Consider the following 12,789-nt stretch of genomic DNA (forward strand, 5'->3'; position numbering starts at 1 on the left):
GTCATTAAAGTTGTGCCCTTGTAATTATTATGCCCGCTCCTTAGAATAAAACTAACAATTTCTATCGTACTGTTCCTTGATCACCTACAGTCAATTATTAGACCTAGGTTTTGACTTTTAAAATTAATGAGCGCATCAAATCCATCATTGGAATGATTAAGATTAGCCAATATGCATGAGATAACTAAGAGGTACATGCGTTCTCATTAGATAGCAGTATAATAGCAGAACATGTCAAAGAGCATGGCATAGTTTCTGTGAGATAGATATATTTGATTACTTTCATATCAAGTAAAAGGCCATCCCCTGTTGGATGGCTTTCTCATACAGCTAAAAAAGGAACGCATGAATAACGTATGCACGATTTTCATCTATTTTTGTTGCAAGGCTGATTGTAATACTTGATTGACCTCGTGGCTTGTGGTTGGAGTGATGATGAGCATTAAATTGGTTTGCGATTCTCTCTGGAGATGATCATATACTATTATGAATATTGAACTTTGTCTTGTATAGAACTCAGCCATATACCGGACCTAACCTAATCTGCCTTTGAGTATTATCCACATATACACGTGCATGCGCACAATTGGTATAATGCTAGGCTTCAACATTTGCACTAGAAATTGATAATTGTGAACTTGTTCATTGACTTACTTTTATGTATGTTAATTTCTTGTAGCATGAACCTCATGATGCTTGAATTTAGTACTTTCAAAGCCTCTATTGGATCTCATCCACACTCAAAGCTTATGGTCAAAAGTAAGACTTGCTAACTTTATGCACTTGTAATATAAAGTAAAGAATTTGGAAATTCTGTGCAGAGTGATTAGTTACACTTACACGTTCTAGACTGTGATTTTGTGTGACACTTGTTTTTTTGAGACTATCTAACATCAAGATTTCGAAAAATTAAACAAAAAGAAAAGTGCCTTCTTTAAGAAGCACCTCAAAAAGTTGCAATGAGCTAACACTGGCGGACAAAGAAATCAATGATTTACTTGAACATGTTGGCAGTATGGCAACTTCTCGGTCTACTGTGGACAGTGGACCAATATCTCCCGCCATTTAGAGGAAACATATATTAAATTTTAATGTTTTTGTTAGATTTAAGTATTAAAAAATGAAACGTGTCATATTGCTTCACTAGAAATTCTTCAATGTGTTTTATTTTCTTTCCGGTAAAAATAAGATTTTATATATGTCAAATTATAAACATACCAAACAAGATGCATGGTCACAATCTTAAGTTGTTGCTGAATGTTGAATAAGACTTTTCTTCTCCCACTTTATTCTTGTAATTAGTGATTAATTCTTGCCAATCTTGATAGAGGTCAGCAGCACAAATTTCCTCCGAACTAAAGTGATGCAGACGCTATAAGAGGGTATTTTCCATTTAGTAACTAATTGAAGAAGACCACAAATTATCATCAGTTGCTTCAATGTGAAAAAAAGAAACTCCAACCTTTCATTGAAGGGCATTACATATGTAGCGCTCTGTAGAACAGATGATTGCATTAGCACATCTACCAATATCTTGCTCCTATATCTAAGATGAAGCCTTCATGGATGACAAAGGCCTTGGCATGCATACTTCATGGTTAATCCACCAACATTTATTGTCTAAATGAATGAACCTTTGACTTCCAGTTATAAATTAGAGGTGGAAACTTTTGGCTGCATTGGTTGACCGTAACATGAAATGCTGAAGGAGTGGTCTCTTACAAGTTCTAAAACCCTTTTCTTTCTAAGTGAAAACATAAGGTAAAGACCGTGCATAACATTTTCCTAGTTGTTGATAGAGCACTATACAATACCTACAGGAGTACCGATTAATACATGTAAATGAATGCATGAAACGTTTTCTTGGTTAATGCGGAGCAGCAATACAAGTATGTAACTTTTTTTTACCCAAAAAAAAAGAAAAAGAATACATTGCACCATGCTTCCAAGTAGCTTTCGTAATAGTTTTCTTAGCCCTTCTCTCTGTTTTGTTTCTTTTGCAGTCCAGAAACTGAAAAAGCAAGCCAATTCTCAAGCACAATTTCCACAGCCTGTTAGATCTAAGCTCATTTATCACATTCAGACACGTTGTTTATGACGGTAACTATCGAATTGGGCGATGTTACCGTGTAAGCCCGAATGTTATGCAACGATAACTATCGAATTTGCCTGGTCTCTATCACTTTTTCTGTTGTGGCGGCCTCAGGCGTTGTCATTTCTCGTTCCCATTAGATCAAATGGAATAATTAAAGAAGAGCAAAGAAATGCTATCTATAACCCTAAACCTAACCCTAGTTTCTACCAAAATTAAGAACGAAGCACCTCCTAGAAGCATTCCTTTTAGACTGAAAACACTGTCATCACCTTTCCTGTCCTCACTTTGTGATAAAGCAAAAGCAGCAAAAACGAAAAAAAAAGAAGCAAGAGGAGAAAAAAGGAAAGCGAGGAAGAAATATTAAAGAAAGGATGGGGTAAAGAAAGGATATACAAAACAAGAGGCTCGCCATCCCCGTAACCTGGTTCCTCTAAACGAAGGGCCGTTCCTTCTTCTCCCAAACTTCATCTGAAGGAGCAAAAGAAACACCATATATCGACTTCGGAGAAGTGGCGGAAAAGGGTGGAAAGAGGAACAAGAGCAAAAGACATCAAGCTTTCAGGCATGAATAGAGGAGTTTTTGAAAGCTCTCTAGTGCAGCAGATGATGGGGGGAAGCCCTAGCTGGTGGAACATGAATAGCCTGAGGCCACCTGCTCAACAAACATCCCTTCTGTTACCCTCTTCTTCCACCTCCTCCTCCTCCTCCTCCTCATCATCATCATCATCTTCTGCCTCAGTGTTTCCTCAAAACTCGCCGCCATCTAATTTTCTCCCCACGACCCCTTGGCATGACAACCAATATCTTCCTGAGTCTTGGAGTCAACTGTTGCTGTAATCTCTCTCTCTCTCTCTCTCTCTCTCTCTCTCTCTCTCTCTCTCTCTCTCTCTATCTCTCTCTATCTCCATCTCTCTATCTCTCTATCTATCTATCTATCCCCCTCTCTCTCCCTCCCTGCCTCCTTTTGTTCTTCTTTTATTGTATAAAACTTTTAGAAAAAAAATTGTTTTGAGATTACATATAGCATTCACTTGCTACTCGAGTTAACTCATATTTTCATGTAATTTTGCATGGTATTTTGATAGGGAACTTAGATTTCATAAAACACTTTATTAGGTTTCATAAGGTATGTACACAACTTTGTATATGCTCGGAAAGCTTACTCCTCTCTCTCTCTCTCTCTCTCTCTCTCCCTCACACACACAAACACAAACACATTCTTACTTTATTTCACCTCCAAATTTATAATATCTGCAGCTTTTGCTGGTTATTTGTATATAAATTAAATTGGTGGACAACCTACAGGGGAGGATTAATGGAGGAAGAAGCCAGGTGCAGCTTCACTCCTTTCCGAGCTAAGAGGATGGAGAATTGGGAAGATCAGGTGTTATACCCATCAGCAAGTACACACATGGTTCATGTAAAACAAGAGACCTCTGGGAGTGGATATCTGTACGGCCACGGGAATGAAGAGATTCAGGCACCTAGGTCTCCTTGGAGCCCGGTCCTGCCAACTTCCTCTCCTAGATCTTGTGTCACAAGTTTCAGCAGGAACATGCTGGACTTCTCGAGCAGCAAAGCAGAAAAAAAGCATCTCCATCCAGATCATTCATCCGAGGTGAGAGAGGAAGTTATATATATATCTTCAGACTTCTTAATTGTTTTGGTAATTATCATCACTGGTACTATTATAAATACTGATTAGAATGTTATCTCAATTCATCTGTGCTTAATTTTATGGTTTTGTTTTTCTCAAAAAAAATCCATTGTTCTATCTGCTTCAATGTGCAGATATTTATTTCCATTATAAAGTGGCTTGTGATTGCTCATAATATAGTTGGGCTGATTTTGTTTAGGTTTAGTGGTCTTTGATATTAATCCATCTTAAAATCATATATATATATATATATATATATTATTGCCTCTAATGCCTCTAAGAAATGGCTATGCTATATATCTTGGTGAGGCTATAGTGCAATCATTGTGGAACTACATGCTATCTGTATCCTGATTGTCATCTTAAGTAGGTTTCTCAGAGATCCACATATGGGTCCTCACCTTTCTTCCTTTTCTGGCTTTCTCAAGTGCAACAGCACAACTGGTGCAGCTTTCAAGAAGGCCAGAGTTCAAGCCTCCTCAGCACAATCACCTTTCAAGGTCGCTCTCTCTCTCTCTCTCTCTCTCTCTCTCTCACTGAATATTGTGCTACTTATTTTGGTATCATGCTCAATCGAGTTTAAGAAATGATAGAAATTGAAACTAATGTTAATAAAATTAGCAATTCACATCTTGAACATTAAAAGGGTTTATACTTCTCTATTTCAGGTGAGGAAGGAGAAGTTAGGAGATAGGATCACTGCTCTTCATCAGCTAGTTTCTCCATTCGGGAAGGTATTACATTTGCCTATATATACAGCTACTATAGATCTATTTGACGGCAATACCGCTTAACAATTTTTAACTCCTTGCCCATATCTTATATAATTTTTTCTTTCCTACTCTCTTTTCTTTTGGTGTTCGAATAAAGATCTGACATGGGCTCCTTTTGCAGACTGACACTGCGTCTGTACTAATGGAAGCCATTGGCTATATCAGATTCCTCCAGAGTCAAATTGAGGTCTGTGTGTGTGTGTGTGTTTGTGTTTGTGTACGTGTTGTCAGTGGCAGAGAGAAAGAGAGCTAAACTTAAATATCGTTTTGAGACTGTTTAAGAGCACGCAGTAAAAGCTGTTACATTCGCAACATGTTGTCTTCTCTTTCTTTCTTTTTTTCCTGGGCAAACCGGTGGGATAACAACCTGTGTGCTGTTTAGTGTATTATCTTCTATGGGTGTCATGTATTCTCGTGTTTTACGTCTTATACTCCTTACCAACTTGTTATCCCTTCCTTTCATGCAGGCTCTGAGCTCCCCGTACTTAGGCAGTGGAACAAGGAACACGAGGCAGTGTGTAAGTAACTATAAACACCATCCCTTCTCATGTACCCCCCCCCCCCTTAAAAAATAAAGAAGGGGGTCGATTTAGGCTCCTTCCCTTCCACTGCATAGCTGCGCTATCAGGTACTACGAGCCCTCTGTCCGGGGGGGAAACCATCCTTTCTCATTCCTTGTTCCCAATGCTACCATGCCTTCTCTCTCTCTCTCTCTCTCTCTCTCTCTCTCTCTCTCTCTCTCTCTATCTCTATCTCTCTCTCTCTATCTATCTATTTATGTATCTCTAACAACTAGGCATCTAACATCACCAACTGAAACTAAGATTGCTGCTTTTCTTATGTTGCCAAGTTCTGTACACATGCATGATGGGTCTCCCCATCTTGTGCATCAAAAATGAGAAACAGAAAAAAAAAGCATGCCCATATCAAGCTCCTTCTTATGAGCTCTGAAGTCATGAGATTAGTTGCTTTTCGTTAATTTTTTTGAGGGTAAAGGGGAAAAGGAATAGTATGTTAGCCGAAGACCCTAGCCAGGTATGCTTCATTGGATCCAAGACCACTTAAAAAACAAACTTAACTAGTCTTGTAACTGAAACCCCATATATTCTTCTTTTTTTACAACCAAAGTTGTTGAAAGAACAAAGTTTCAACTTTACAGCCTTTAGGGCCACTTTAAAATGGTATAGAAACCATGATCTTTGATATTCCTAATCCCTCTTTGTTATGTTCCCTTGGGCTGTTATTAAATGATATTCGTATGAAGAGAAGGGGAGCACCTGATCAAGTACCATTGAGTAGCTGTAAAGTGGCTTTGTCGATCAATCGATGGTTATGATTGCATGTTAATTATGATATCTTTGCCATCATTGATACTAAAGATGCTATATTTTGTTGCATCATCCATAACATCAGGATGCTGATGATGAACCAACAAAGAAGGACCTGAGGAGTAGAGGATTGTGCCTGGTTCCAGTATCCTTCACTTTGCATGTTGGCGGTGACAATGGAGCGGATTACTGGGCTCCCACTTTCGGTGGGGGTTTTCGTTAGACTGCACCAAATCCGCAGCACGGTTGGCCTTAAGGGTGGATATACCATCATGAGCGGTCACTCTGCTAATTAAACCCAAGGCTGATTGCTCATGATGCTATATATGCGCACTTAAATGGATGGCATCGACTTCAAGTCAGGATGGCAGGATTCTTATACTTCCATGATTCAGAACCCTCTTCCTTACATCCTCCTGCATGTGTGTTTGATCTGGTATGTAAGCATCAGGAGATGGTTTCACACCCCACTTAATCAACATAGAGTCCGATCATCTCCTTGATTTGTTGTAAGCATGTCATTGAGCTTCATTGTAAGGCCACTGAAGTTGCTTAATTTGAAGCAATAGCAGGAACAGCATGTCAATGTTAATATCGACATTATTTTTATATTCATGTAAAGGTTGATTAATAGTTTGTGAGTTGCATGCATGTTGTGATAAAAAATCATTCAAATGGGCGGCAGATCTGTTGTCTATAGAAATATACTGACCATGTTCGAGCATAGTTATAGCCCAGAGATTGCAGCCAGCCTCCTCAATTAGGAGGTTGCATGATCAAATTTCGAGTGGGGTTTACCCAAGTGTCTGGTATTATTCTTTCATCCTTTATGCCAAATGATTGATGGCAAGCAAAGGAAAGATAGATCACCTAGCAAATCCACAGTAGCGTTTATTGTCTTTTTTTCCTTTTAGTCCAGAGAGAAATAATTATAAGATCACCTAGCAAATCCATAGTAGCGTTTATTGTCTTTCTTTCCTTTTAGTCCAGAGAGAAATAATTATAGGATCCCCCATGTAGCTAGGTCAGAAACAATATTCCTTGATTACGCCTTCTACATATGCTTTGATAGCCGATCAGCAGTAGTGGGTTGGGAGTCTATCCTCTGATCAAGCGACGGGAGATCCTTGCGACCAGATTGGCAGTCAGGTTTCTTCTGGAGCCGGAGAGTCTCTGGGGCACTCTGATAAGGACCAAGTATGGGGATCCGGCTGACCCGATAGTCTTCCACACTGGCCGATGCAACTCCTTCATTAGAGAGAGACTTGCGCCCGCGCCCTGGAGGTTATCCCGGCGATCAGATTGGAGATTGGGATTGGACAGGCTATCGACGTCTTGTAGGACAGATGGCTTTCTGAGGTGTCACTGCATGGTTGGCCCACCTTGATTGACCATGGCTGGTTGGAGAGGCACAGAGTCTGCAATTTGTTCGTAGTGGGAGAGCGGAAGTGGAATGAGGACCTCGTTCGGCGGGCATTTGGGGAGCAGCTGGCTGAGCGGGTCCTGTCATTGCTGATTTCTGTAGGAAGATGGTGAACAAGAGGGTCTTGAACGAGGCTGGGAGGTCAGAGGTGAGAGCCCGAGACTTATTCGAGGTGGTCAAGAGGACTTCGACTCGATAGATTGATGGGGGTTGGATCTGAAGGCTGTGCATCCACCTCTGAGTGGCCTTGTCTGAAAGGTGGCATAAGGGTACTTGTCTACTAGAGGTGTGCTGGCTCGGTGAGGGATGAGAATCCCCATAAAGTGTGTGGTTTGCCTGGAGGTAGAGGAGTCTATTTTTCATGTCCTCATCGGTTGTCTACGGGTCGCTCAAATCTGGAGGTGCGCCTCAGACTCCCCTAACCCTCGGCAGGGGTGGATGTCGCCTGAGAATTTTCTAAACTTCCTGGAGGTCTCCTCACGGAGGCCTGGCCTTGAGGAGCGAGGGATCAGGGCTGCCTATTTAATCTATCATTGTTGGCTAGATAGGAATATTCGGGTCTTCGAGGACAACAGAGCATATTCGAGGATGATGGCGAATAGAGCTCTACTTCATGCGGTGGAGGTAATTGGTACTACTGTGTTGTCGTCCTTCGAAATGATTGAAAAAATTTGGGGTTCCTACTCTGCTCCTGCTATCACGCCCCAAGCCCGAGGCATGGTAGACGCCGCACGCCCACACGGCGGACCGCACAGGCATGTAAGGCAGCAGATCATATCAAAGCAAATATAAATGCTTAAAATGACGTAATTATTTAAGTTGTTCAAAGGCAGTTTTACAAAATTTCAAAATAGCATATGCCAACATAATTCAAATGTCTAAGCTAATCTAACTAAAATGTCAATAACTGAAGGAATCATCGAAAAATCTAATGCACTCCCCAATCTCGTGCGATCAAGCCTCTGGATCTGAAAAACAGAGTTAATAAAATAATGAGCTACACTAGCCCAGTAAGTAACAAAATACCCCAAAGTGGGGTTAGAGCATATCAGATCAAAATATAGGATAATGTCTGGAATAAATCATAAATAACATCGTTTTACTGTTTTCAAAACTTATTATCATTTTTTCAAAAACTTTGATACCAGAATCTCAACATAATAGGCTACGGCCACGTAACCCAGTGGCATGGGTTGCACAGAGTGCCAGAAACCACTATTGTTAGTCACTGGTGGCAACGGTGTCCAGAAACCACTATTTTAATTACTGGTGGCGCGGTGTCGAAACCGGTTCCTCATAGATTACAAGTCGACAGGTCCAACGTATAATCCCAATTGGCGGGGCCAGAACAGAACATAACAGGTCATAGCCATGCTGATAATGCATATATATAAAAATAGATTTCATAAATTATCTAATCATATTTTACGGATTTTAGAGCATATAACATAATTTTCAAATAAAATTTAACATGCCTGACCCATTTTACTGAATACAAAACATATATCAAAATTTAATCAATTTATCAAATAATTTGGAAATCACACTTGAAGTATTAAGTTACTTACCTCTTCTCGCTTAACCCCTACTTGAGATAGGCGGATCAGGTTCATCTGTTTAAATTTAATTAATTTCTTGTTAATTTCAGAGCTAAGCAAAATCCAGAAATAACACTACTGGGCACAGCCCAACAGGGCCCAGAGTTAGTCCATAATGACATGGCCCAATAGGGCCCATATCGGATGCGGCCTAATGGGCCCATATAGACCCGGCCCAATAGGGCCCCCAAGGTTGGCCTCTAATTGGTTCATTTATACAATAAAAATTCATTTTAGAGGCCAATACCTAATTATATAGTACTATTTCATAATAAAGCTTGAGTAAAGGGACCAAACAAATATAGTTGGGGACCTTTATGTAATAAATCTTTTCTATAGGGATCAAATATAAATTACAAAAGATCCTTTTGTGAAATAATATACTGCCAAAGGCTTAACTGCAAAATTTCATTTATTGGCCAAACGGGTTCTGGTTTCGGGTTTCGGATCTGAACTGGGTTTCGGGTCTAAACTGAGTTTCGGGTTTCGGATTTTGGATTTGGGTTTCGGGTTTCGGATTCGAGTTTCAAATAGGCCCAAGTTGAGCCCATATAGGATATGGCCCAACTAGACCCAACCGGGCTAGACTGGGCCCAAGTTGGGCCTGTAATGGACAGGGCCCAACAGGCCCCGTTTGGCCCATGATGGGCCTCCTCCTTCCACAACCCCCCCCCCCCCACGGACAGGAAACCGAGAGGGAGAGCGGAAGAGGAGGAGGGCGGCAGGGTGGCCGGCCTAGGTGGCCAGGGGCAGTCGCCTGGTCGACGGCCAGCCGGCCGCAGTGGCGGCCGTCGGCCGTTGCGGTGCCCGGCGTCGGAGGGAAACCGAGTGATCTCGGTTGGGGCCAAAGCAAAGGGAGGAAAATAGCATGGTTAAGGTTGAGATCGAAGAGCGGAAGAAGCTTACCGGTGGTGGTAGAGGTGGTGGGAGGAAGATCTCGGCCGTGGAAGGCTCGATCAGGCGGTCAAGCGGCGGCGGCGGCGGCGCTCGGAACCGAGGTGATGTGAATCTTCAAAACAGGGGAAGGCGTATGGGTGATGGCGATTGATCGGGCAGCATGCCGGCCACTTGAGAAGCAAGAGGAGAGGGAGGAGAAGAAGAAGGGAAAGGAAGAGGAGGAGACGGATGAGAGGGGGGAGGGCTCGAAGGTGTTCTTAGGAAGAGGAAGAATAGGGATTTTATCGCCCCATTTCAACGGCTCTCCACCGCAATTTTCGCGGTGGTGGGGTGAGATCAGCGGCCGCTCATGCGGCCGCGGGGTGGACGCAAAACCACCGCAGTGTAGCCGCGGAGTGTCTGCGGCGTCCTTGTGCCCAGAGAAGTTGGAGGGGCGTCCTTGTGCCCGGAGAAGTTGGAGGGGATCGCGTCTGCGATCCCCTGTTCTTCCCCTTCCAAAAGGGGTGTTGGGCTGAAGTCGGCTGGGGCTGCCGGCTTCAACCCAGTATCTCACATTTTCTTCCCCTTAAGAAAATTTTGTCCTCGAAATTTGAGAGATCTGGGCCTTTCAAATTTAAAGATACTCAGCCCATTGAGTAATATAAATTTAAGATTGTATTCTTCTCGATAAAAATCAGTGTGATAGATAACTTTGAATCAATTATCAAAACTTTCATATAAACTCGCAAGATTAACACTAAATAAGTGACTAACTAAAATCTCAGATTGAAATTATCATCTTGATGCATGTTCACTCGAGATCGGATCAGGATCGATTCACAATAGGATTGATTAAAATTAGTTGTGTTTGGGATAGAACTTGAAATGAAATAGATCTCATACACTTATCATGGTAGTGTGCTGATCCCTCAAACGATAATGACCAAACTTAGAGTCAAATCATTAAATGGCTAGAAATGTAATTCACAAAATGAACATGTACTGATTATCATTAGATAGCAACGGTCTATCTCAAAAATGATTTGCATCAAATCACAAGAGCATGTCTGAGAAGGCAAAGTATTGATACCATGATTCAATATGCCACAAAGCTTTTAACTTAAACTTATAAATCATAAGATGGGAGCAAATAATGCATGGTTTATTTAGATACTTAACAAAATAGACTGTATTTAATCAATAATCAACCAATCCTGGTCATAATATACTCAATTTTTTTTTAGCATACCCAAAAATAGCAAAGTCTATCCAAGAGATAACATAATCATATCATGATTGACCTGAGAATCAATAGTATTCACCTCCCCTTATTAACAAAATCTTTCATTATTGAACAATATAGTCTTTCATCATAACATGTTACCAAAACATAGTCAGTATTTTTATCCAATTTAAAATTGACTCAGTCCATCATACTTTCACTGATCAATATTTTCCAAAATTTCTTAATGATCCCAGATCATCAACATTTTTTTTTCATATATAATATCTAAATAAAATTTTTATTCTTACTTTCCATGCATATTTATCAAGATTAACCCTCGAGATAATTACCATATTTACACCATCATATGATCAAGTAATCATATTCTAGATCCAAATTTGAACTAATGCAATTCTAGTTTCCCTTGATAATTCCATTATATAAGTTGATATTTATTCCAAGCTTCGATTAAAAGATTCTAGATTAACTTACTCAGGAGCTTACTCAATCATCCTGAATCTTTTCTTTTAGGTTAAACTCATTTGGGCCTCTCATGATATCCCACTTGCATTTCTCATATGATGATACAAAATCCATAATCAACTCATGGCCTTGATTTATAAATATTTAACTCACAAGATCTAATAATCTGATTCAAATATTTACAAGAAATTATACTAAGATATAAGCTCTATGATTTTACATTAAGATCAACTCCTCAAATAAGTAAAATATTTTTTATTTGCAATACTGCAAACATTTCGGCCTTGTAAATCTACTAGACTTAGAGAATCTACTAATAACACAATGATATCCATATTGATCAAAATCAAAAATATTATTCTTTTCTTTGACATTGAAATTCTCCTTAATAAGAAAAACCATCAGAAACTATTTCCAAATCACAGAGTTAATATCGTTGATCAGCTTAAAGTAATTTAAACAACCAATATTCTCATAATTTACTAAATCACTTCCAATTAAAATACCAATCTGCATTGTAATTTGAAAAGATCTAAAATTTCAAATTCTAGGTAAAGCCAAAGGAAAATTCTAGAATTTCATCCCAATTATGTTTTCTATCTACACAAGAGTTTCATACATGATCCACATATAGATTTCAATCCTCGAAGAATATTTCAATGAATATTATAAAATATTTTCTAGTCCAAACTTTAAACAACTTTTTATAAATGAACCTTAACTTGCAACCAAAATAATTAACTTGAACTAGAGGCAATATCCACAGTGCTTGATATCAAGTTAAACTTTTAAAATAATTACGTTGCACGATAATATCCTATGACTAATATTCCTTCACTTAGTTTAGTCAAAATTTGATTAATCATAATTTGAAATACAAATTGCTCCACCAAGAAAACTCTCAGAATAGCTTATTCACACTTTGGTTATACCATAATTAGGTTGCATTCTAATTTTAGCATTTCAAAATTCAGATAAAATAACATAAATTTATCAATAGCAAAAGCAAATAATTCGTCTAATGGCCTAATGTCTACCCATCTCTCAAACTTTCCAAATCCTAAAGATCCTAAAACTTAAGCTCCATCCAACTATTTCAAACACAATCCCTAGGAATCTAAAATCTGAGCTCTGATACCACCAAATCTGTCACGCCCCGAGCCCGAGGCGCGGCAGACTAGGCCTGTTAACGAGCCGAGCTGCTCGGGCTCGGCTCGGGCTCGGCCCGGTAAAAGCTCGGCTCGAGCTTGGCTCGTTAGTCAAACGAGCCCGAGCCCGAGCCTAAAATGAAGCTCGTTTAAATTCGAGCTCGGGCCCGAGCTCGAGCCCGA

At 40.0% G+C, this 12,789-nt stretch overlaps 1 protein-coding gene across 1 annotated transcript; it reads left to right on the forward strand.

The window, feature by feature from the left end:
• The first annotated feature begins 2,467 nt into the window (after positions 1-2,467).
• On the forward strand, positions 2,468-6,497 carry LOC103706900 (transcription factor bHLH68-like). Its single transcript, XM_039125486.1, has 7 exons — positions 2,468-2,928; positions 3,401-3,713; positions 4,181-4,252; positions 4,421-4,486; positions 4,647-4,712; positions 4,993-5,043; positions 5,939-6,497. Exons 1-7 carry the CDS (start codon positions 2,660-2,662, stop codon positions 6,074-6,076), a joined length of 975 nt encoding a protein of 324 aa, XP_038981414.1. The 5' UTR covers positions 2,468-2,659; the 3' UTR covers positions 6,077-6,497.
• The last annotated feature ends 6,292 nt before the right edge of the window (positions 6,498-12,789 follow it).

The sequence above is a fragment of the Phoenix dactylifera genome, chromosome 4 (genome assembly GCF_009389715.1).
Source record: "Phoenix dactylifera cultivar Barhee BC4 chromosome 4, palm_55x_up_171113_PBpolish2nd_filt_p, whole genome shotgun sequence".
NCBI lineage: Eukaryota > Viridiplantae > Streptophyta > Magnoliopsida > Arecales > Arecaceae > Phoenix > Phoenix dactylifera.

What these genes read in the sequence shown, in the direction of transcription:
- LOC103706900 (XM_039125486.1), top strand. Translation starts at nt 2,660, where the DNA reads ATGAATAGAGGAGTTTTTGAAAGCTCTCTAGTGCAGCAGATGATGGGG. An exon ending in ATCCAGATCATTCATCCGAG is followed by an intron (nt 3,714 to 4,180) that starts GTGAGAGAGGAA and finishes GGCTTTCTCAAG; the next exon opens with TGCAACAGCACAACTGGTGC. An exon ending in CAAGGAACACGAGGCAGTGT is followed by an intron (nt 5,044 to 5,938) that starts GTAAGTAACTAT and finishes CCATAACATCAG; the next exon opens with GATGCTGATGATGAACCAAC.